We start from the raw sequence: 25,561 nt of genomic DNA, 5'->3' as shown, positions 1-25,561 counted from the left end.
TATAGCAGTTAAAATTTTGAAAATAAAGGTGTGTTAGCTTGCAGGGCTGATGTAACATAGTGTCACAGAATGGGGGGCTTAGACAACAGAAATTTCTTCTCTCCCAGCTCTGGTGGCTGGAAGTCTGAGATCAAGGTGAGGGCAGGGTTGGTCTCACGGAGTGCTGTGAGGGACAGTTTGTCCCAGGCCCTTCTCCTTGACTTGTGGATGGTCATCTTCTCCCTATGTCTTCACATTGTCTTCCCTTTACACAGGTTTCTGTTTTGAAATTTCTCTTTTATTAAAAGTAAGGACACCAGTCATTGGGTTAGGGTCCACCCTAAGGACCCCACTTTAACTTCATTTTCTCCAGAAAGATCCTGTCTCCTAATAAGGTCATATTCTGAGCTACTGGGGATTTGGGCTCCAGCAGATGAAGGGTTGTGTGATGGAAAGAGGTCAATCCCTGGCGATAGTTAATGTATTCAGTTGGAAAGATAAGCCGTATCCTACTGAAGGAATTCAGTTTCTTACTTTTAGACAAATGTAAAGATACACTTGACTTCTCATACTTCCACGTCCCGCTGTTCTCTCATGCTTACCTCCAGGAGTGCAGGCGCCAGGCTTGGGACCAGGGTAAGCCACGCAAGGCACGAAGTTTAAGGAGATGCTCCCTCTCCGGGGCTGGCTGTGCCAGGAGCCCGAGAGGGGGCACCTCTTTAAATCGTGGGCCCTGAGCGGGTATCTCATTGGCCTCCCCCTCCACGCACTCCATTTAGGAGACCACTGCCCGGGGAAGAGTCAGACCTGTGCAGTCTTCAGGGCAGGCTTTGCCGGTAAGAGACTGACGTGCCTGATACCCACGCATCCAGAACGAGTGTACCTCTTGACCAGGTCGTTCAATGAATGCGTCCATTATGATGCGTTTGCTCAGAGCCATTTTCCCTAAAACGTCTTCACTTAATGACTAGTTAGCCTAAAATTAAAAATTCGGTTTTAAAATTAAGGACAAAGGAGCCTTATGAAGAATCAGCAGTTTATTTCTAGAGAATTATTTTTCACAAAATTGCAAGATTTTATACAGTATCGGAATGTTTGGTTTCTTCCCAGGAACGATTACCACTGATCAAGTGCTTACTCTGCACGTAGCACTGTGAGGTGTTTTGGAGGCATCACTCAACCTAGTCCTCACAAAGGCCTTATGGAGAAGGCAGGCGAGATTAGCCAAATCGTGGTTCAACTCGGGGCCTCGCCAGTTGGGATAAATGCTGGCCAAATGTTGTGTCACACCTGGGTGAACCACGGAACGTCAGTTTGAAAGTGGTAATGGAGAGTGTTTTCTTCCTGACATCAAATAGGTGGTGTCTTCTCCAATACCATCAACCAATTTTCCAACTCTCCAACACCAGCTGAGGATCCCACAGTTTGCTTCAATTCTGAGACTACTGGGCGTTAGCGCCAGACACCACCGGCTAAGGGCTCAGTCCCACAGGACTGCCTCCTACTCCAGAGGCTAGCAGACAGTGTCAGGTCCTCAGCTGACCCACCCTTCTGTCCACCTGGGCTTCAGAGTTGGGGGTTCCTGCAGTCCCCTCCCTCCAGGATTCAGTAATTTGCTCGAAGGAGTCACAGACCTCAGGACAATGCTGTACTTACTGTTCTAGTTTATTATAAAGGATACAAGTGAACAGATGGGTGGAGATTCGTATGCTGAGGTCCAGAAGGATCCAATGCACGGGAGCCTCTGTCTCTGGGGAGTTGGGAGGGCCCCACTTTCTCGGCACGTGGATGTGCTCACCAACTTGGAAACTCTGCGAATCCCGTCATTTAGGGGTTTTTATGAGGGTTTCATCATGTAGGCAAGAGCGATTATGAATTCAATCTCCAGCTCTTCCTCTCTCTCCAAAGGAGGGGGGTGGGGCTGAAGGTTCCAGGCCTCTCGTCAAGCCTGGGTGGTTCTGAGACCATCCTGAAGCTTTCTAGGGGTTTGCCAAGAGTCACTTCATTAGAACAAAATGTGGTCCTGTCACCCTTAACACTCCGGAGATTTAAGAGCTCTGTGCCAGGAACTGGCAACAAAGGCCAAGTGTGTTTTTTATTCTAGCACAGTACTGTTATCTCCATTTTACAGATGTGTAGCTAAAGCCCATAGAGGATAGAGTGACCTTTTCTAGGTTTCAGAGTCAGATGGAGGAGGGAAACTGAACCTGGCCTCCATCCTTCATCTGACTCTGCACCTCTGCGTGGATGCACTACCCTTCACGAGAGCCCTGCCACCATGCCTTCTAGGGCCTTCTCTTGCCCATCCCCCAGTCCACACCACACTTGAGGTGGCTGGGAACCCAGAGCTCCTGCCCAAACTGGTCTGAGCATCCTTGGGGCCTGCACAGGCCTGTTTCCTGCAGTGCATCTCCTTGGGCAGGTCCCATGTGTGCTTCTGTAGACCTGAAGGATGGCCACCAGCATGGCCGTGTGGACTGGGAGTGTCCCCATGACTGTGTGGGGGCCTCGCAAACAGGCCAGAACTGGGTTGGGAAGAGAAGAGGAGTAGGGAGCGTCCATTTCTATTCTCGCCCCAGCTGTGCGGATATTCAGGTCTTCTCTGAACCGTGTTTACAGTGTTACCTCCCTAATTACAAAATGCTTATTTTCCCTCTGGCCCTGTGTGTCATTCCACACTTGATGCAATTACAGCTAAAGCAACCCAAATCAGATATTTGTTTCTGTGTAGTAAGCCATTGGCATTTGCAAAACAAGAATGAAGAAGGGAGCATTTCATTTTTCAAGATAACCAGTAACAAAACAATACTGGATCACGAAACCCAAAGTCCTAAGCATTTACATTACCAAAGGAGTTTATCCCAAGAAATACGTAGTGAAGAAAGGGTTTTTAGATGACATGGATTCAGGTTTTGCAAGGGTTCAAGGGCAAGTAAAATAGAAAACAAAAGGCTCCCGCAGTGATATAAAAGCATCACGCCATTCATCAGCGACTGAATATTTGAGAAACGCTCATTAGAAACACAAAAGTAAATTAGAAGTGCTCTTAAAAAAATCCATAAAAACCCCTCAAATGGCAAAAGGGTACCAAATGACTGCGGAAACAGTCAAGGGTATTTGTGGAGGGAAGAGGCATGGGAAAGGTGATAGGATTTTCATCCTCCTGGGCTTTAGAGGCTTTGCTTAGAGCTGATCTGGTTTGGAGGATGACAGCACGTTGGCTGGTTAATAGATCCCTTGGGTCGATGGTGATCCTGGTGGTGGTGATGCGTTAGGGTCCTATACTCTGGCTGCCTAAGGTGGGGGAGCTGGGGGGAGTTTTTGTTCCCTGCTTCCCTGCCTTCCTGCCAACCCACACGTCTCTTGTTCTTCAAGGCTCCTTGGCACCTCCTCGACTCTCCGGATGACTCAGCTCTCTCCCTCCTCTAGGTGGTATCCACGTCCCTCCCCTGGCACTGCCACTGGCCGTCTGCTCTCAGGACTGACCTCTGGGTACCAGTGCGAATTGTTTCCCCATCTCCATCCCTTGAGGGGTGGGACCGTGTTGCATCTGGAATCTATATAACCCCTTCCCTGCAGTTTCGTCTTTATGCATTGAAAGTCCCCAAAACTTCCCCATAAAAGACATGAGACATAAACAGTCATTATTAAGTTTATGTCTTGCTTGGTTACAGATCGAATGGCCCTTGTAACTTCCATGATGTTTCTATAGTCTTGGATATCCAGAATGTTGATTCCGTTTCATTAAATTTGGAATCCCCAGTAGGCTGGCAGGATCCCATCATGTGAAGTGGGAGTTCAGCTGCTCCTGGGAAGGGCTCTGAGAATTGCAGTCTTCTGGTCGAAGTTTCTTGGTTACTTTTCAGTTTCTGAACTCATTTTGAGGGCAGGATCAGGGCTTGAGATCATGTCTCTTAGATGGTTGGGAATGCTTGTTTGTGGGTTGGGATGAATTTCCTTAGAAATTTCTGTTGGAGTCTCCTTTTATCTCTTGAGCTAGGAAAGTTTTAAGGGGCATCTTGATAACCTGGTTATTAAGAAAGTATTGTGTATATTAGGAATTGACTGTCACAAAAATGCTGTGTGACAATATACCTCCAATCTCAGGGGTTTAAAACAAGAAGCATTTGTTCTGCTTGTGAGCCTGTGGGTTGGCTGTTGACGGTGGCCTTGGCTGGGCGGTTCTGGTTTTGTAGTTTCCCTCTCATGCCTGGGTTAGGGTTAGGGTGGGGGTGGTCTCTCAGATGGGTGATGTAGAGTGGTCTTGGCTGGAGAGGTGGCATGACTGGGCCTTGTCCACGTCTCTCATCCCCAGCACGCCAGCCTGGGCGTGTCCCTATGGGGCTGAACAGTTACAAGTGCAAGCACTTGATGCCTCTTGAGACTTGGGCTGTCCCGCTGCGTTCTGTTGGATGAAGCAAGTCCCATGGGCCGCCCCAAAACAAAGGCTGGGGGAGTTGACCCTGCTTAGGGAGAGGAGCCGCGGTCACGTGGCAGAAGGCGTGGAGCCAGAGAGGAGCGGAGAATTGGAGCTATCATGTAATCTACCACAGTGAGACAGGAAAATGTAAGCTCTTTAGTCTCTATCTTCTCTGTATGTCTACAACACATGCAGGGTATTTTGATGATCTACGTGTGTAATCAGCTAGCCCCAAACTGAGTAGCTTCAAACAACAATCCACATATTATTTCTCATAATCCTGTTGCGTTGACTGGACCCGCTGGACAGTTCCTTCTTGATATCGGCTGCGGCTGCGGTCATCTGAGAGATGACCGCTCTGGAACGACCAGGAGGACTCCCTCGCGGGCCTGGCACGTGATGCAGGTGTCAGCCGGGCACCCACCTTGGGCCTCCGCCACACTGCTGTGCTGCCCTGGGGCCTGGGGCCTGGGTTTCCCAGGAGGGGAGAGCTTCTGGTTCTGTGAAGCTCTGAGCTCAGGACCCCAGAGCATCCCTCCTGCAGCGTGCTCTGCGTCAGAGGCGGTCGTTAAGGCAGCTGGGCTTTGGGGGGGCGGGGGGCGGCGGGCAGGGGACAAGCTAGTGGTGTGAGCAGCGTGTGGGTGCGGGGGCGGCTTGTGTGGGGTGAGCACCCCCGAGAGATGCTGGAACCCACAGAAAGAGCAGTCTGTTCCTGAGCGTGGGGTCCTGCAGTGGGGGCACTTCCTATGGTCAGGAAGCCTCCAGGATGGACCTCTGCTGGGCTGAATGACCCTGGGAGCAGAGAGGTCTTTTCCTGGGGTGACTCCTGCTCCCCTGAGGACCCCCCCCCACCAGAGGAGCCAGCTCTGAGACGCCTTTGGCCAGGCCCCCATCCTCTGTCCTCTCCCTTGTGCGCCAAGAGCATAGATTACCTTCAACAGCTGCCCAATACAATTTCAAGGCAGTGCTTCATTCCTTCTACAATTTTAGCAACTATTACCCTCCAAAAGGATGTGCTTTAGACTTAAGGGGGGGAATTGCATACTTTCCAAGATCAAGAAATTTGGCTATAGGAAAAAATAATGTCTAAAGTTCCAAGTTTGTCATCTTCTTGGACAGCCAGGCTCCCCCTGATCTTGGGAGGACTCCATGGAGCCGTTTGGGGGACAGACCCCCCAAGCACGCAGACCTGGAGGCGAAGGCTTCCGGTGAGAAGCCCGTCTATGTTGGAAGTGAATGTGTTTGTACCTTGAGAGGGTTGGAAGGCCCTGAACACAGATGTCCTTGGGACTCCGGCGAGTGCCTTGGCAGATCTCTGGAGTAACATGTTCAATAGCAAACTTGAAAGTCAGCTTTTGTGTCTGTAGTCCTGTAGTCAAGCTGTTTGTTCTTATTTTGCAGTTTACTGTTGCTAAGAGTCATAGGCCAGATTTATGAAAAAGAAAACACATAAAAATAATAGTTAATAAAAAAAAATGATGGCACCTAAAAATGCAAATTAGAAAAGGTATTTTCTGTGCCAGAAGACAACTGATGGCTAAAATTTATAAGAACCAAAGACAGGTTGGGGACCGGTTCCTGGAGCCTGGAGCCCTGGAGGAGGGTCCTGAGGATGGGAGAGGTGCCCGTAGGATCCAGCTATGGCCAGACCATGACCAAGAATGGAGGGAGCCTCGAGGGGGTGATGGGAAGGCGTGGGGACGAAGTCCCCTTATCCTTCTCTCCTCCCGCCCCTGATCTCCAGATGGTGTCACAGTGGTCAAACTTGACAGGGGCCAGAAAGCGAAGGAGCCCAGCTAAGGTCGTCTGCAGGGGTCACTCCTGGGGGGCACAGGGGGTGGGTAAGTGAGGGTGCGGAGTCTGGGATGGGGAGGGGCAGACAGATAAGAACCAGAACACACGGGTGTAGAATCTGAAGAAAGGAATGTATTGGATGAAGTATGTCTCCCCAGAGTATGGGCACCTGAAAACTTAATTCATTTAAATATAAATTAAATTTTCAAATGAATTAAACTGTCTTCAAGATACAGGGTAGGGACTTCCCTGGTGGCGCAGTGGTTAATAGCCCGCCTGCCAGTGCAGGGGACCTGGGTTGGATCCCTGGCCTGGGAAGATCCCACATGCCTCGGAGCAACTAAGCCCGTCACCACAACCACTGAGCCTGCGCTCTAGAGCCCATGAACCACAACTACTGAGCCCACATGCCACAACTGTTGAAACTCACACGCCTAGAGCCCGTGCTCTGTAACAAGAGAAGCCACTGCAATGAGAAGCCCGCGCATCACAACGAAGAATAGCCACCGTTCATCACAACTACAGAAAAGCCCGTGTGTGGCAACGAAGACCCAACACAGCCAAAGAATAAATAAATTAATTAATTAATTAAAAAAAAAACTGTACAGGGTAAAACCTGTGAAATATGTCAAACTAAAGTTTCTTATGGGCCTCGGAGTCAGGCCAGGGTGACTTGAATCCTGGCTCTGTTGCTTATTTACCAGGTGATCCTGGGCGAATTAGTGACCCCCTTGGGTGTCCGTGTCCCTGACCGGACGATGGGAAAGGGAGCTCTCAGAGTGATGGTCAAGGTTAAATGAGGAATGCATGTGGAGCCCTTAGCCCTGGGGCTGCCACGTAGGCACTCAGTGACCAGTAGCTGAGCTTTTTATTAAGCGCTTAATTATGGAGCTTCCAGATGTGTAGGTGGCATTCTTTTTGGTAGAAACTGAGAAAGTTCAATTCTCTCAATACAATAGAAAATATCATTTGGGGGATCTCATTGCTTCCATGAAACGATCACTCATAGATGTTGCCTATGTAAAATGATGTGTGTGAACTGAATTTGACTGGGGTTTTGGGGGCCTTGTCATATTAGGGTTTGGGGACTGGAAGTGGTATTTCCAGCAGAGGAGAAGTGGGCTTTCTAGTCACTTCATTTATCATGCGTATCTAAAGGCAAACATTTAGTGCAGAGCGGGGATTATTTTACCATGGGTGGGCTGTGTTCAGTCCTCATGGAAAACACAACACAGAAACGTGGTTGTTTATTACTGTTTGTGTTGCCCCTTTGTGTGTCCTAGCTGCCTCGGGTTCTGAACGACTGGTAACTGCGCTGGCCTCCTGAAGGACATGATTCAGACTGTCCCAGACCCAGCAGCTCATATCAAGGTAGGTTCCGACTCAGCCACGATGCTGCCCTGGCGTCCTCCTTGGCTGGATTTTCACAGATGCCTGCCCACCTGTCGGTGGACGCAAGGGTCAGCCAGCCACAGCTGTGGGGCAGACCCGGTCCACTGCCTGTCTTTATACAGCCCATGAACTAAGAAGATGCTTTTCACATTTTTAAATGGTTGAAAAAAATTCAAAAGAATAATATTTCATCGTGCATGTAACTTACAGGAAATTTAGATTTCATTGTCCAGAAGGCGAGTTTTCCTGGGCTGCAGCCACACTCTCATTTCCATACTGTCTAGGGCTGCTTTCATGCTGTCACGGCAGAGTTGAGTCCTTCCAACATGGACCACATGGGCTGCAAAGCTGACAATATTTACTATCTGGCTCTTTGCAGAAAAAGATCGCTGACCCCTGAGTTAACATCGAAAACCACATCCAAATTCCCTAACTTCTGTTCTAATTCCATCTCCTTTACACTTCCTGGGGTTACCTAGGGAGAGACAAGAGGGGTGAGCGCTTGGGTTTCCAACGCTCAGCTGTCGTTTTATCTGGGCGTGCCAACACTTCAGCAGCTTGTCACCGCACACCTGCCCCCTCCTGCTCACTGACAGCTCTTCCTGGGGCTCTGGAGGTGAGAGAACAGGGAAGTGAGACTCCAGCCAAGCAAGGCAAGTCCCTGTGAGGAAGCCGGCCCATTGCTTTCAATACTCTGCGTACACATGGTTATAGCCACCGGGAGGAAATCAAGTGATGGTTTTCATATACTTGACCCAAATAAAAGTTACAGAAAAAGTTGGGGCTTGAGCTACATAATCCAGATAGGCTGTCTACACCTGTGCTGATTGGTTCAGCTGTCTACATTGGCCCAACTCACTCACTGCCTTGCCAGTTCTTGACTTTCCCCATATAAATTCATTTCCCCAAATGGCCTGGGCGGTTTTACTAATTTTCACTCTTTATCTAAAACATTTATTGAAATGGGAAGGGGCTTGTAAAGGAGAGGAAAGTTTATGGTATTGAAAATTTTACCTTTTTTTTTTTTTACACTGAAACATAAAATGTCCTCCAAAATAATGCACACACACATTTACATACACACATGCATTTTAAAAGCAGTATATTTGGGAAAGGGTTGTGTACCATGTACAACTCACATTCACACACATTTGATTTCTTTGAAAATGCAGTTAGAAGTAATGAGTTTAAATGGATATTCTGAGCTTTCTGGGTGCTCCTGTAAGGGTCCAAAATACCAGGAATCCCAGGGCTGTGGAGGATTCTGGATTTCATCCAGGAACAGAGAGGAGCAGACCCTCTGGGTGACACCACTGTTTGATTTCTGTATGATGGTTTATTGGGACATGGCCGTCACGTCTACAAAAATGCAAGTGGGAAAACTCTTGTGGATGTGATAAGCTTTCTTCAGAAATATCTGGAACGTGTTTGGTGAGTGTGTTCGTGCTACGCACAGATGTGGGGAGGGGACTGTTTTCTTTTAGTCTCTGTTGACCATGAAGCCGCAGGGTGCAAAGAAAACCTCTCGGGGAAGGGAGGTGGTACAGGACATATTTTCTGTAGTTCAGAGTGTGAGCGACAACAGCTGAAATCCACTTTGACTGGTATTTTATTTGTAACCAACCAGAAGGAAAAGATGAAGTCGGCAAGAACTTATTGCAGATTTTAAAAAATTAATTCATCAAGTGCAAACAAACAAATGAGAAACATGATCTCTGGAAATGTGTTTAGTAGAAATGTTCTGTATTTGATCTCAGGAATGAGCTGTGTTTTTAGCTCTGATTTATCTTATTATCCTCACGTTGGTTAATGTAAATATAAGTGATGGATAATTCTGAGAAATGGTAACCCGGAGAGTTTCTTAAAAACAAATTTCAACTCAAATTGCTTCTGTCTTTTGAAGATGAGTTGGCAATTTAGGGTTGCAGATACTAATAGCTGATGTTGGCTTGGAGGTAGAGAGAATTCTATTAAAGACATTTGTTTCCTTTGTAAATCTATCAAATTCCACCTATTGGAATTTGAATAATTATTCCTGGACTTCCTTTTTTTTTTTTTTTTTTCCATATATGAAATTGGTATCCTTGACAACAGTCAGGAAAATAGATTGCCTTCCACTGTTCCCTTAAAATACCCAATTTGGGGAATTTATTCAGTAAAATTTTCTATGCTGAGAAGTTTCTGGTTCTGGGCTAAGGAATACAGCTCTTATATCTGGGAGAGGAAGTTCTTATAAATGACACGTGACAGGTTCCACTTGCTATGTTAATGTAGATAGTGGAAGATTTTTGTCTCTGGCTCACTGCTACAGAAATGTTTTTCTCATCTGAAAAGGACTTGAATTCTCCACAGAACTGACTTCTCATAGCAGGTGTGCAGGGAGACAGCAGTAAAGACTTTATGTGTCCTTCACAGCCTTCCATAGGCTGATCCAGAGGAAAGAAATGTTCCTTTTGTATTTAGGAAATGTCTTCTGCATAATTTCCTATAGTTCTTTTCTGCCAGAGCAAATGACTTTTACCCTTTCATATATTTAAGGAGCTGCAAATAGTTTTTATAAAGGCATGGTAAGTAATTATGAAATATTAGATATTCCTGATTTAAATAATGTAACAATTGTGGCAATGGATTTACAAAGAAAATGAACAGAACTTTAAAAATATTTTTAGCTTATTCTTTATTGATGAGAATATTAAGTTATTAAGCACATTTTGATTTTTCCTTCTTTTCCGGCCCTTCCAAGCACTTTCTTATAATAGAAGTTATGGGAAGTGTCACAGCAGTATGCTGTATGCTGGTTAGGTCATGTGACCTTGCTTCTGCTCTGTTAAGGGGTAGCGCCTTTCACCACCAAAGATAGACCCAGACTCTCATCCCTCTTACCGAGTCCAAGCTCGAACTGCTTGCCGCACGATAGGCCAGTGAATCAAGAGCCAAGTTGTCGGGGCAAGGAATAGTGACTTCATTCAGAAAGCCAGCAGACCAAGAAGACGGTGGACTAGTGTCCTGAAGAACAATCCTACCTGAGCTAGAACTCAGACTTCTTTTATGCTAAAAGGGGGGGGGGGGGGAGGGGGAGGGTGTGGCTGGCTGGTGCAAACTTCTTGGTGCCAGAATCTTTTGTTCCTGCAGCTTTCCAAGTAGGTCTGGTCACATGTTCCTCTAAACCTCCAACAGGACAATTGTTATTTTCTGCTCTGCAATTTTTAATCTCTGTATGAATGGAAAAGTGTTACACCTTTAAAGGTCAGAGCCTTGAGAAGGGCTCTCCTGTATATTTCAGGCTACAGGCAACATTTTTTCACAAAAGGTGCAGAGCCAGCAGGACTGAGCACAGGCAGCAGAGCATAAGGGTTAGAGCTGAAGGAGTAGATTCAACATGGAATCAGGTTTGTTCTTCTCTGTTCCATCCTGAGCAGGGAAAAAAGACTAGAAAATCCATCCTACTAGGATTTGACGAAGATTTTGGTCACGAATTCTCATTCTGATAAAGCAGTTCTCGGCTTATGTCATTGCATTTCTGCATAAGAACTCCGTTTCAGTACTTTCATTTACTGATGTCACAGATGAAGAGGGAGAGCAGAGTCAAGTTCACACCCTCAGGAGACATCTGATTGGTACATTTCGTAATTGTTCCCTTTGCCATTCATCAGCTACCCACTTGGAATACTATACAGTTGGGAGCTGACCAAAGGAGGATGGGACTGAGGGGGAAGGGTATGAATTTTAGTTTTGCCCCGTGGATCACAGGCTGTGTGAGCTAGAGATGCTGGTTCCCAGCGCTCTGAGCCGCATGTTCTTAGCTAGGTTCATGTCGTGGATAAGAGCAAGGGTCCTGGTGTCCGAAGACTTGACGTAAATCCTGCTCTATCATTTACTAACTCGGTGATGTTGTACAAGTTCCTTATTCTCTTGGGGCCTTGGTTTCCTCTTGTCGGAAGTGGAAGCACCTACTTTGGGGGTTAATGTGAGGATTCAGTGAGTTATTATTACAGGTAATGTACCAAGACCCTGCTGAGAGCTCTTGTGGTCTGTAAAATGAGGGTAACATATCCATCCAGAAGACAGAATATCGTTGTGTCTGATACACACAGAGCGAAATGGGTATGTCTTAAAAAATATTGAATTGAGAAAAAAAATCTAAAACAGGATGCGCTCTGTGGCATATTACTATTCGCAGGTAGAAAAACATGTACACTTCCCAAACAACATCATGGATATGTACATATCTAAAACATATCATGGGACTTCCCTGGTGGCACAGTGGTTACAAATCTGGCTGCCAGTGCAGGGGCCACAGGTTCGAGCCCTGTGGGAGGATCCCACATGCCGTGGAGCAGCTAAGCCCGTGTACCACAACTACTGAGCCTGTGCTCTAGAGCCTGCGAGCCACAACCACTGAGCCCAAGTGCCACAACTACTGAGGCCTGCGAGCCTAGAGCCTGTGCTCTAAAGCAAGAGAAGCCACCGCGATGAGAAGCCCATGCACGGCAACAAAGAATAGCCCCTGCTCGCCACAACCAGAGAAAAGCCCATGCACAGCAATGAAGACCCAATGCAGACAAAAGTAAATAAACAAATAAATAAATAAATTTATAAAACAAAAAATATATCGTGACCACATCAGAGGGAATGAGTACATATATGGGACATGTTGGCTAGTTGCTTTGAGAGGTAGTTAGGGGATAAGGGAAAGAATACTAATAATTTACAGATAATGTCAGTTACTGGCACCGAGGTTTGGATGTGGCACAGAGGGTCCTCTCCTCCACACTGGTGGTAAGTTGGTACAGTACCTGTTGTGCTTTGGTACCAGTTTGCTGTTACCTAGTGAAGCTAGTGATGGGCCCACCACATGCTCCAGCAGATTCATCCTAGTATATGCCCTCTTGCACACAGGAAACATGCATAAGCAAAAAACCGGAACAACCCAAATGCCAGGAGAATGGCTAGATTACTTGTGGTCTTGTCCTTGAGTGGATACTATACAGCAGTGAAGAATAGACCACAAGCGTCTGTCTGTGTCTGTGCATCAATGGGCATGATTCTCAAGGCTGAAAAAAAAGTCACAGAGGAATAAATACAGTATGATTCCGCGTATAAAGATCAAAAAGAGGCAAAACTACAAAACATGTTGTTCACAGACACACGCATATGTGGCAAAAAGCACAAAGGCACAGTATGTATATAATTCGGGATAGAAATTGCCTGTGGGGGAGGGGAGAGTTTGGGGGAGGGGCTCGGGGGGCTTCTGAGGTCCTGGTGTTGTCTGCTGTGGGCTGAGTACATGCAAGAGCATTTGCTTCTTATTCTTTAACTTGCACGAGTATCACATGTCCTATTTGTGCAGGAGTGATATTTACAATAAAGGACTTAAGAGACTGAAGGAAGAGAAAAGGAAGGTTGAGGCGGGCAGCTCAGAGTGGCATCATATTTGGGAAGACACTTTCTAATTGTAAACCATTCTGCGCTGTGGCAAATCAGTGTTAGAGATCACTTGGTCTAGGGCTGGTCTAGATGCTGAGGCAGGTGGGAGCAAGCTCTGGTCAAGTGATGTCTGGACAGGGACTGCGGTGAGAGGCTGTGTCTGCACTGAAGCTGAGCACAAGGCTCTCCAGGCAGCTCTGGTCATTTTTTTTTTACATTATAGTTGATTTACAATGTTGTGTTAATTTCTGCTCTACAGCAACGTGATTCAGTTATACATCTCTCTCTCTCTTTCTCTCTCTCCATATATATATACACATTCTTTTTTTTTATATTCTTTTCCATTATGGTTTATCACAGGATACTGAATATAGTTCCCTGTGCTGTGCAGTAGGACCTTGTTGTTTATCCATCCTATTTATACTAGTTTGCATCTACTAAGCCCAAACTCCCACTCCATCTCTCCCCCACCCTCCTCCCCACTGGCAACCACAAGTCTGTTCTCTATGTTTGTGAGTGTGTTGGTCATTTCTAAGTTGAGCAAGTCCACCTGCCTTTAGCTCTGTGGGTGACTCCACTGCACCCTTTCGCAACAAGGAATCTGTCTCTGATTCACTTGTTCATTCATTCAGCAAACATTTATCAAAGCCTTCCGTGTACTTGAAACGGATTGGGAGCGTGGGTGTGGGAATAAGAGATCATAAAGGCACAGCACCTGCCATTCGGGGCAGAGGACACGTGTTCCCAAACACACGTGCTGTGATGTGGCACAGGGCAGAGGCTGGGCCTCCCCCTCCCCTCCTCCCCCATCCCACCTCGTCCCACTCATAGCCCTGTGCTCGGCCAGCATTACTTCTGCCTGGAGATAGCCTGGCGGCCTCCAGCGTCTTCCTGGGGGTCCCACCTTGCCGGGTATTTCAGGTGGAGCACGCAGGTGATCTGGAGTGTGCTCCACGGGCCTGATGACTCCCAGGTCCGGCTCACGTGCTGCCGTGTCCACAAATGCCTGGAGTTTGTCACTGCCCTGTTGACCTCTGTCATCCTGAGGGGGGTGTCTGGCTCAGTTCTGGCGTCCACGACTAGCTCATCTCTGGCTCCTGCTCCCCGAGGTTTCATGTGAGGATCAGCCACAAAGAGTCGGCCACGGGGTAAACAGTTTCTCTGTTCCGGTTTCTAGTTGCTTCCACATGGGGAGAAGGACTGAAAGATCGGCTGACTCAGGATTTGTTTCTAATTATGATTTTTTGCCTTCCTGTTCCTTTCCCTTTTAACTTTTATATTTTATTGCCCATTTTTAGAAGTGGATTGGGGCCAGATGGTCTAGGTTTGAAGCCTGGCACCACTTCTTATCAGTTGCCTCAGTTTCCTCAGCTGTAAAATGGGGGTAAATAGTGTACCTACCTCATAGAATCCTGAGGATTAAATTAGTTAATGTTAATGCTTTTAAAGCACTCGTAGCAGTGCCTGGCTCCCATTAACCAATTATTATCCATTACGTATTATTATCAATATATTCTAAGGTCGTTAATATCATATTCATTATATAATGTATTATTAATATATGATGCAATATATTATATATTGTTGCATTTTATATATAGTAGTAATTATATAGTATAGTCTTATATTTATATATTACCTATATTAAAATTTTATATATTAATATATATAATTAATATATTATAAACATGTATATTAATATATTATTAACATGATTGTTAATAATATAGCAATGCATTATTAAAAACTAAAGCAGTTGTATAATATAGTTATATTATTAATATATAATATATATTAGTATGCTCTTACATAATGGCAGTAGAAGGGGAGAAGGAAGAAGAGGGACTATTTTGGAAAGAACTGGAAAGATAACAGGGTCAGTACTTGCCAAGAAGTCAACTGCTGAACTGACTTCTTTCCCACATGATTCCACGGCTGCCTCTCTGGAAGTAATGCTAAATATTTCTGACTATAAAAGATGCTAAACTTAAACCCTGTTTGCATTTCATAGAAGAAAGGGTCTGAAAGAGATTTCAGAAGTAGCCAGCATTAAGCACAAGGTCACTGGGAGGCCTGAGAACCCAGCAGATGAGCAGGATGCTTTCAAAGCAACGCGAAGCAGATGCAGACAGTGCCGTGGTCCACATCCCGAGTAAGCGATTATGGCTTCTGTGGCTGGTGGTGACTTATCCCATCACCCTGGAGAGGAGTGGATCTCACCACCCAGCTCCCACCCGACTGGCCAAGGACCCACTGAATTGTAAGCGTTTTGTAATCTTTGCAAATCTGATTTATAATGACTTTGCTTCCTGGGAAGGTGGACAGTTTATCCTTTCGATGATATACTCAGTAGAGACCAGAGAGTTTTCCTCCCCAAATCTGTGTACTGTGAAGGTGATGTAAGCATTTGATACGCTGCCTGTTTTTCCCTCAGTAAATCAGCTTTGATCAGATGCCAGTGGGGTTAGCACATCCCGGCAAGCCTGGTGACTCTGGCTGTTCATAGCTGCAAGTTCAGTTTTTGTACTTTCATTTTTTGGCGGGATGGTGGTACTTAATGAAACACAGAAGAGCAAATCTATGAAAATTCCCACAATGAGTGTATATTATTTTTATAACCAGAAGGTAACATTGTTTAAAAATATCAATATATTTGATATAGCAAGACTGTGGAGACTTTGACATCCGACCGTCTTGCCTGCAGGTATCCTAGGTGACGTTTGCTGGAGCAGGGCTGTGCTTTCTGTCTCTCTGCCCTGGCTTCCTGTGCCCCTTGGGGCTGAGCCTGGTCACCTGCGGGGGGCTGTGCTCAGGGTGCATGCAGGGGCCTTAATGGCGTGTGCCCCCCAAACTGGCAACTCCTCATTAGGATTCAGTGACACATATTCAGGGAGGGTACCAGCTTTACCAGCAGGTATAAACAGGGGTTGGAAGAAATTCAGATCACTTCCCTGGAGAATGGTTAGAAGTTGTTCGTGCTTGGCTTAGAGGCCCTCTGGGGCTATTTTCCTCCAGAGGTGGTTCTCAAAAGGTACCCTGGAAATCTAATCAAAATGCAGTTTCCTAGGCTGTCTGCCAGTGCTACTTCTCCAGTAAATTTGGGTTGGACTCAGAGATCTGCATCTTAACAAGCACCTGAGATGTTTTCATGGACTTTGCTTAGATAATGAATAATTACTAATTATTAACCTAGCCTTATGGTAAATATCGGAGCAACTGATTTTTTTTTTTCTGTCTACATTGGTGGCTGCGTTGCTCTGCACCCCTGGTCTGAATATCCAAGTCACATGTGTAAGGGTTTAGAGAACATTATTTGGACTTGAGTTTCAAAATGCCAGCAGGTTTCCTGGGTCCCGTGATTGGGTGTAATAGGAGTCCAGGAGAGAAGTGTCTCTCGTTCCTTTTCCTTATGGGAAATTGACTAATCAGGAATTGGAATCACGAATGTTTCAGGTCAGCCCTCAGCAACTGAGTGTTTTCGTGTCGCCAGTGTGGCTGGCCCCGATGTCGCCTGTGTGGCTCCTTTTGTGCATTTGGGGTTTCAGCATCGTTATCCTTATTACATGACTCAGTGTTGGGACCACTGATGGGGGGAGGCCTGAGCTGGAGGCGAGCTCAGGGGACTGAGTTCAAGATGTGACGTGTGCGTTTTCCAGTGAGGGCACCTAACTCTGCCTGCTCTTACTGATGAGCGGCGACAAGACTTACTTACAGGTTCTCCATGGTTTAATCCCACCTTCTCCTTTTCCTTTTGCATCAATACCTTCTTTACCTTCTGATCTCAAACTCTCATGGCTTCAGTTATCACGTTCGTGCAGGGCACTCTGTCTCTGGCTCTGGCTTCTCTCCCGAGCTCCAGTCTCACATCTCCAGGTGCAGGCTGGACATGTCACCTGGATGTGGGTACGGGTACCTTCAACTCAGCAACCAATCAGAGGAGCCATACTTCTGTTGTGTGATGCTTCGCGTCTTTGGAGCATCTTCATATACCCTGGTGCGCTGAATGCAGAGCTTAGGTTATTTGTCCAGGTCACAGAGAGTCCAGCCTCCTCCAAAGCCAGGCTCATCGTTCTACAACATCATGTCATTTCTGGTAAACTGCTTCCCTTTGGGACATGGCAGCTCCAGAGTAGCGGGTGATCTGGCAGGCTGTGGAGCCAGACTTACTGCTTTCTAATCCGAGGCATGACATTTGCTGTTTGACCTTGGACAAGTTACTGAGCCCCTCTGAGCCTCAGTTCTCTCATGAGTAAAATGAGGAGAGTGGTGTCTGCCTCCAAGGGTTGTAGGAGGATCAGATGAGGTGATTCATGCGAAGGTCTTGGAACAGCGTCTAGTGCACAGCAGAGGTTAGCTGTCATCATCCTCATCGTTCTCATCATTTAAAAATCTTCCTTAATCCCCCTTTTCCTTTTTTCATATGGTCACTTCACCCAGTTACCAGGCTTAAAACTTAGGGCACATCTTTAACACTTTTCCCTTTTTCACTTTTCACGTTGCGTCTCATCCGTAGCAACTTTTCATAGCAGGTCTGCTTTCTCTTTTGTCTCTGACTGTTCTCCTGCCTGCGGCTTTTCTCCACCCAGCCTTCCTTTTGTGCTTCTTATCTCATGCTGCCAGGTTCATCTTCCTATAATTGATTAATTCCAGGAGTAGGAACATTTTTAAGGCTTTTGATAACAATATCTCGCCACCCAATCAGGTCCTTCTTACTTCTCCAAGGGGTATCTGAAAATGCCATTTTATCACCTCCTATTGTGATTTGTAACCTTTACTGATTTGATGAGTGGAAAGTGGAGTTTTACCGATGTTATTTCATTTGGAAACTTGTGCAAGTGGTCATCTCCTCATATACGTATCAGCAGGTTATACTATCTCTTTTGTAATTTTTTCGGACCCGTTTCAATTAAACCATTCAATGTTGCTGGAGGTACAGCATGAACCAAACAGAAAGATGCCTGCTTGCACGGAGCTTACATTCTAGGGGCTGAGAGAGATGAAACTCAGATATGTTACCAGAGTTCCAGCATTACAACCAACAGTACAAGATATACGTGTATATAAACTATATGTATATTAATATACATATTTTAACGCTGGTTGGTGGTCTTTAGAATAAAAGTAAGGTAAACAAGAGGTCATCAAGAGAGTGATGGAGGGGAGAGGTGCCATTTTGCCCAGGAGATTAAGGAAGGCTTTGGGGAGGAGCTGAAATTCAGAGAGAGACCTGAAGAAAGGGGATCAAGGGATCAGGTGGGGGAATTGTGTCCCAGAAAGAGGGGACAGCACGTGCAAAGGCCGTTCGGCTGCAGCCTGCTTGGTGCGTTCAGGGAACAGCAAGGAGATTGGGGGCTGGTGTAGAGTAAGGGTGAGGCCATATGTTAACTTCTGATATGCAAGGACAGGGACTTTTGCATGTCAGGGGACAGGGAGCCATTGAGGAGGTTTAAGCAGAATGGGTGACATGATGAAAGTGTTTTAATTTTGTCAACAGCTTCGTTGACTTGTAATGTACCTTGGTTGAGTCATTTATGCTGTGAGTCATCGGCATGTGTTTGAGCCTGGGTGACTTATGAGCTCACCTGAGGACCAAAGTACAGAAGAGCCTTGGGATTGAGCTTTGAGTCCCTCCAGCAAGAGGCTGGGAAGAGGAGGAGGAACCCACAGAGGACGAGAGGAAGAGCTGGTGGGTGGAAGAAGAACAGAGAGAGTGCTGGGTCCGTAGAGAGGGGGACCGTCAGCTTTGGCAACACGGAACTCATTGCTGGCCACGGGAAGAGGGATTTGTCCGGAGTGGACAAAAGCCACGTTGGAGTGGGTTCAAACCCAAAAGGGAGCATGAATAAGTGTGGACAGCTCAGGCAGGCAACTCTTTTCAGTTGGATTTAGGAAGTTCAGTGCTTCTCTCAACAACTTGTATACGTGATACTTTAATGATATCCGCCCTGAGCTATGTCCTATTTGTCATACAGATTGTTTTTGGTGTTTATTCTGCCTCTGATTTTTACCCCTGTGATAAATATTTTCATTTGCCTGCGCCTCTTGATGTTCTCCTTTGCTATCTTTCCCTTAGCTTTTTTTTTTTTTTTTTTTTTTTGGCTGAGTTGGGTCTTTGTTGCTGCATGAGGGCTTTCTCTAGTTGTGGCAAATGGGGGCTGCTCTTCGTTGCGGTGCGTGGGCTTCTCAGGGTGGTGGCTTCTTGTCTTGTCGTGGAGCACGAGATCTAGGCACGCACGGGCTTCAGTAGTTGTGGCACATGGTCTCAGAAGTTGTGGTTCTTGGGCTCTAGAGCACAGGCTCTGTAGTTGTGGCACATGGGCTTAGTTGTTCTGTGGCATGTGGGATCTTCTCAGACCAGGGATCGAACCTGTGTCCCCTGCATTGGCAGGTGGATTCTTAACCACTGTGCCACCAGGGAAGTCCCTCCCTTAGCTTTTCAACTTAGAAAGTTCTTATCTGTTTTCCTTGCTTTTACTTGTGTGTATTTCCCAGTTTTCTATGGTGCTTGTTTAACAGAAATAAAAGAAAATGTATATTATTTTAAAAACCACCAAGAAAGTCATTCAGGGTTCACAGAAGACACATGGAATTGCTGTCAGCATCATACCCAGGGTCTTGCGTTCTGTGTTCTGTGCACAAGAAACCCAGCTAACTCTGCAGAAATTTTTTTCTGCTAGTTTCCCCTGGAGGGTAGGATAATCAAAATATAATGTTTGATGGCCGGCATGGGCACACCAGTCAGAAAGGGGCAGACCAGCCAGGAGAGATCACGGTTGGAAACCCCTGGTGCCTCTGCCAGAGTGTCTCCGTCCTTCCTCCAAGTGCCTGCTCGCCAGGGGACTGAATCTCTTTCTGCAGGCTCTTCTGGCCTCTCGCTTTTGTTTTTCACCCTCCAGATCTTGACATTTGCTCCTTGACATTTGGAGAGAGGAGCGAGTATTCACCATATGATGATTATTTTTGTGCCTGTTTTCTCTGCTTGTAGATTGTACGTTACTTAAAGTGACCCTGTCATCACCTTTGTGTCTCTCATGGTACCCTGTGCCTGGTAGATCCTTAGCATAGAGCTGTGGATGGAATTGACGAAGCAGTGGTCACAGGGGAGCAAGAGTGATCCAGGGCCTTTGTTCTATTCTGGAGCCGATGGCCCAGTTCAGTGCTCACCTATTCTTTACCCTCCTCTCTCCTCCTTGGCAGGTATGGCTGTAACCACACAGCTCATTTGCCGAAGAGACAGTGTGTTCTCAAGGGCAGTGTGTCTTGAGTTTATGTGTATAGTTTTATGTATGTAACTGTATATATGAGTTTTTTTTTTTTTAGAACGGTTTCAGGTTCACAGCACAATTGGGCAGAGTACAGAGGTTTCCCATCTGCCCTCTCTCCCCACAGCCCCTCCCACTATAAATATTCCCCACCACGGCGGCACATTCGCTAACAGTTGATGAACCTGCGTGACAGGTCATCATCACCCCAAGTCCATCATTTACATTCGGGTTCACTCTTGGTGCTGTCTATTCTGTGGCCTTGGACCAACATGTTTCTGTCACTGTAGTTTCATGCAGAGTATTTTCACTGCCCTAAAAATCCTCTGTGCTCGGCCTGTTCATTCCTTCTCTCCCTCCCACCCCCTCCTGCCTTTGGCAACCACTGATCTTTTTATAATTTCCATAGTCTTGTGGTTTTCAGACTGTCATAGACGTGGAATCATACAATATATAACCTTTTCAGATTAGCTTTTTTCACTAATATGCATTTAAGCTTCCTCTGTGTCTTTTCATAGCCTGATAGCTCATCTTAACTTTTTTGAATCTCAGAACTCTTTAAAAATGTAGTGAGTACTATATATTCTAACTCCCCCCCATCCAGAGTAAGCACGTGTGTGCACCCTGCCCTCCCTCCATGTGCCCACAGGTCTATTGCAGCCAATTCAGCACCCCACCCCCCAGACCCTGGAGGCGTAGGGATCGCAGGTGAGGAGCCCTGTGCTGGCAATGGAAACCCCATTGGATGCCGTTGATAAAACTGAAAAGAAGTTTTCATTTGCACCTAACTATCCTGCCAGAAAATGTGTTGCCTCTTAAAGTCAGTGGTATGACAGAGCTTCTTTGAACAAAGCTTGTTTCGAGGCACATTCTTGGTCTAAATTCAGTTCAGATGACAGATCCTCACTCTGCAGTCTTGTGTTCTGGAGCAGAGCTTCTCAAACTTTGCTGAGCACGTGAGTCACCTGGAGACTGGAATGGATGGACCTTGAGACTCTGCATGTCAAACAAGGCCCCTGCTAGTACTGCTGGCCCAAGGACCAGCCTTTTTACAGCAAGGTCCTGGAGCCCTGGTTTTCAAACTACAGGTCACGACCCATGTGTGGAAGTGACTCAAAGCCAGTAATAGCAAAAGGAAACGGAATGGAATGGAATAGGATGGAAACTATCAGGGTACCTCGCATATAGACACGAAAAGTATGCTTTTGAAAAACACTTGTTTTATTGTAGTTATATATGTATAGGTGTATATACCGGCTTCATTATATAACGGGATCGCTTACTCTGGATACATTTGGAAAACACTCCTCAAGATTTCTGTCGTGTGAGAAATGAGGGCGAAGCACCTCCCTAGTCATTTTCCTCAAAAAAGTAGTGGGTTTGCAGGCATAAAATTGCACATGTGTCTCCGTGGATTGCGCTGCTCTGATTCTGGTATCCAGATGTTGGGATTTATCCCAAAGCAGAAACTGTAAATAGCAGAGAAAGTTGTGTGTATGTGTGTGTGTGTGTGTTTTGTATTTTTTTTTTTTAATTTTAAAGATCAAATTCCAGGGTTAAATGAAAATCCTGGTTGTGTTTGGCCTAATTGAGAGTACATGTTACTTCTGAGAATGTACTTTAAAAAAGTAAATAAATTGAACCAAAACACGACTATTAAATTTTTAGTGATTCGTTGTAGATTTTCTGGAAAGTGCTGTTCATTTGCATTCTACGTGAACTGCTAATACACTGCTATTATCAATATCCCAAAATAAACAACACCAATTTATATGGACCTCCAAATTAGCTCCATAAAATTTTACTATAGTGGTATTATTGCACCAACTGAGTTTGAGACTGACAGAAATATAAAACTCTAACCACGTGATTCTCATATCCTTTGTTTTAAAACCCACGTTTGAAGTGTCCTTAAGTTTAACATCACAAATTAAAAGTGTATGCCTCAAGTAACAGTCAAAAACAAGTCAGATTTCTTTTCATCGCCCATCACAGTTTGTGTTAAAAATGGAACACTTTCGTCATGTTTCAGTAGAGAGTCGCATGTGGAAATACGGTCAAGAAGGTTTCTTTCCACTTAAGTGGAACCCAAACATGAAAGCTATTCACATACCCAAGCTGGTGCAGGTGATTTTCAGCGCTTGATTTGGATATTTTGACTATGTCGGCTGTCGCCCACGTGGTGTAATGTTGATTGTTCTTAATTAACATCTCAGTCTTGGTCACTGTCAACTTCAACGGGTCTGCCTGACCGTGGAGCATCATCCAGTGAGAAGTCTTCAGCCCGAAACTTCACAAACCACTTCTGATACGTTCGATCAGTCACCGCACCGTACACGGCACAAGTCTTTTTTGGCATTTTGGTTGCGTGTTTACCTTTCTTGAAATAATAAAGCATAATATGCCCAAAAAGGTTGCTTTTTTTTCTTCCATCTTCAATATTAAAATGGCTACACAATAAAAAAGTCAGAGTTTGCATGACTTATGTTGTTTGAAAAAGCCTGCAATTCAAATTCTTACTTTCCATTATCATTTGAAGAATAACAGTTTATGTAAATTTACCTATTTTGTTACACATTACAAAAGGTACCTAGAGCCTGCAGGTGAGAGGAGAGGGGATGGGTGGGTTTCCTATGTGGCCATCAGGGGAGGTGGTCCTGGAAGAATTGTGCGTAAAATAGGCAACGTTTGGAGTGAAGAAAGGCATCAAGAAAGAAAACCGACCCAAGGAGAGAAGGAGGTATTTTTGTCTTTGAGTAATTTAAAGAATATGCTGCTGTTCTAATTCCTTAGTCTTTAGGAATGGAAAATTCGCGCATATTCAATAAAAGGATTTAAAAAACCCTGTACTTTATTCCTCAAAAATTAAATTAAAAACAACAACAACAGCGATGTGCTGTACAGCACGGGGAACTATATTCAATATCTTATAATAACCTATGATGGAAAAGAACCTGAAAAAGTGTATATAACTGCGTCACTTTGTTGTACATGTGAAACTAACACAATGCTGTCAATCAACTATACTTCAATTAAAAAAAATAAGTAGGGCAGTGCTCTGGTGCTACAGTTTATCAAGTTTACAGTCATTTTTGCAGAGTGATTTTGATCTTAGGGATGTTGAAATAAAATGGATTGATGATAAAAACAAAACAAAACAGAACACCTTAGGTCGCACGAAACGTACATGGTGAAGAAATGTGGCCGTCACTAAGAAGAAATGACACGTTTTTTGTGTGTTTGCTTTTTTCTCCCCAGCTTTATTGAGACACAGTTGGTATTTAACATTGTGTCCTTTTAAGGTGTACAGTGTGAGGATTTGCTACATGTTTGTTGCGAAGTGGTTGCTATAATAGGGTTAAAGTCTTTTTTTTAAAATAAATTTTATTTATTTATTGGCTGTGTTGGGTCTTCGTTGCTGCACACGGGCTTTCTCTAGTTGTGGTGAGCGGGGGCTACTCTTTGTTGTGGTGTGTGGGTTTCTCATTGCAGTGGCTTCTCCTGTTGCAGAGCATGGGCTCTAGGTATATGTGGGCTTCAATAGTTGTGACACACGGGCTCAGTAGTTGTGGCTCAAGGGCTCTAGAGCACAGGCTCAGTCGTTGTGGCGCATGGGCTTAGATGCTCCGAGGCATGTGGGATCTTCCCGGACCAGGGATTGAACCCGTGTCCCCTGCATTGGCAGGTGGACTCTTACCCACTGTGCCGCCAGGGAAATCCTAGTTAATGTCTTATCACCTCACATAATTATCCTTTTTTTTCTTTTTTTGTGGTGAGAACATTTAAGGTCTACTCTCTTAGCAACTTTCAAATATACAGTACAGTATTGTCCACTGTGGTCATCACGCTGTCCATTAGACACCAGAATCGACTCATCTTGCAACTGGAAAGTTATGCTCTGACCAGCATTGCCCCATTTCCCTCACCCCAAGCCGCTGGCAACCACCATTCTTCTCTCAGTTTCTGTGAGTTTGGCTTTTGTAGATTCCACGTTTAAGTGAAATCATACAGCATTTGCCTTTATCTGATTTATTTCACTTCACATAACACCCTCCCAGGTTTTTTTCTCTTAAACGCATTTGACAGTGTTAAAATGTATATGTCTTAGAAAACCTTTTGATTGATATGATATAAATTACTTGAAGGATTTATTAAGTATCTGCTATTACTTTTGCCTCAAATGAAAGTATTTAGATTTACCTGAAAATGTAAAAGTCGCATGTTACATGCAGTCCGAATTATTTGTGTCATCATGACAGTAACAACATTTCAGTCATTGGTTCACTCACTGCTGATTAAAATTTGTGATACTCGTTTATTCCCTTTGAAATGGCCAAATAACATGGTTCATGGGAATTGCATGAAATATTTCTTTGGTATGAAATGATATAATTTTTTTCAATTGAAGTATACTTGATTTACAGTGTTGTGTTAATCTCTGCTGTACAGCAGTGACTCAGTTATATACATATATTCTTTTTTAAAATATTCTTTTCCATTACGGTTTATCCCAGGATGTTGGATAGAGTTCCCTGTGCTATGCAGTAGGACCCTGTTGTTTATCCATTCTGTATGTAATGGTTTGCAGCATGAAATGTTCATTTCTGGAAAGTTGATCTTCGGACTGGGGCGTGGAAAGTCACTTTCCCACTGGTATTGGTTTTAGGAGCATTGTGTTAGTTGGGTTCCCTGGGAAGCAGATGTTGGGACGGAATTAGGAACGCAGGAAGTTTATTTGAGGGGGTGGGGTGTTCCTGTGAATGATAAAATGAGGATGAAGCAGGATTCGGCAAAAATAGCCTCAGCTCGGATGGATATTGGACAGTTTGACCATCCCAGCGGGGAGCCCTGGAGCAGACACTGCCTTTGGAGCGAGCGGTCCAGTGATGGGCAGAAATGGCCAGGCTCTCGCACCCCGCTGGGTTCGGTTATTGGCTCCGGTGTCTGAGATGAGACAGAGGGGCTGCGAGCAGCTGGAGGCTGTTCAGGTGGATGCTGGGTTCTTTCTTGAAGGGGGATCTGAGAGGTGCACCTGCGGAGCTGCCAGGCGCGTCTGCAGAAGCAAGAACAGGAAGTAACCACCTCCTTTGAAAAGCCCGGCAGGGTCATCATTTGCCTGACACTGTTACCCCATCCTTTTTTTCTTTTTTTTGTGGAGGTGGAAATTTACCACTTGTGGGATTATCTTCTGCTGAATAGCAAGTGCCCTTTGTTCAAGAATCAATGTGATTTTCACAACAAGGATAGCTTCTTGTCCTAAGTACTTGGATTGTGGCACTTCACTGCT

General features: G+C 45.3%; 1 protein-coding gene across 3 annotated transcripts in view; it reads left to right on the top strand.

Annotated features, from left to right (window-relative positions):
- Nucleotides 1–25,561, top strand: part of ERG (ETS transcription factor ERG) — a 262,203-nt gene that overhangs the window by 73,174 nt on the left and 163,468 nt on the right. For all 3 annotated transcript variants that reach the window (XM_057697335.1, XM_057697336.1, XM_057697337.1), the window contains one exon: nucleotides 7,477–7,564. In XM_057697335.1, coding sequence (XP_057553318.1) covers nucleotides 7,526–7,564 — 39 coding nt within the window. In that variant the 5' untranslated portion in view covers nucleotides 7,477–7,525. The remainder of the gene's footprint in view (nucleotides 1–7,476; nucleotides 7,565–25,561) is intronic.

The sequence above is a fragment of the Hippopotamus amphibius genome, chromosome 10 (assembly GCF_030028045.1).
Source record: "Hippopotamus amphibius kiboko isolate mHipAmp2 chromosome 10, mHipAmp2.hap2, whole genome shotgun sequence".
Classification (NCBI taxonomy): domain Eukaryota; kingdom Metazoa; phylum Chordata; class Mammalia; order Artiodactyla; family Hippopotamidae; genus Hippopotamus; species Hippopotamus amphibius.
This window is presented reverse-complemented; position numbering and strand designations above follow the sequence as displayed.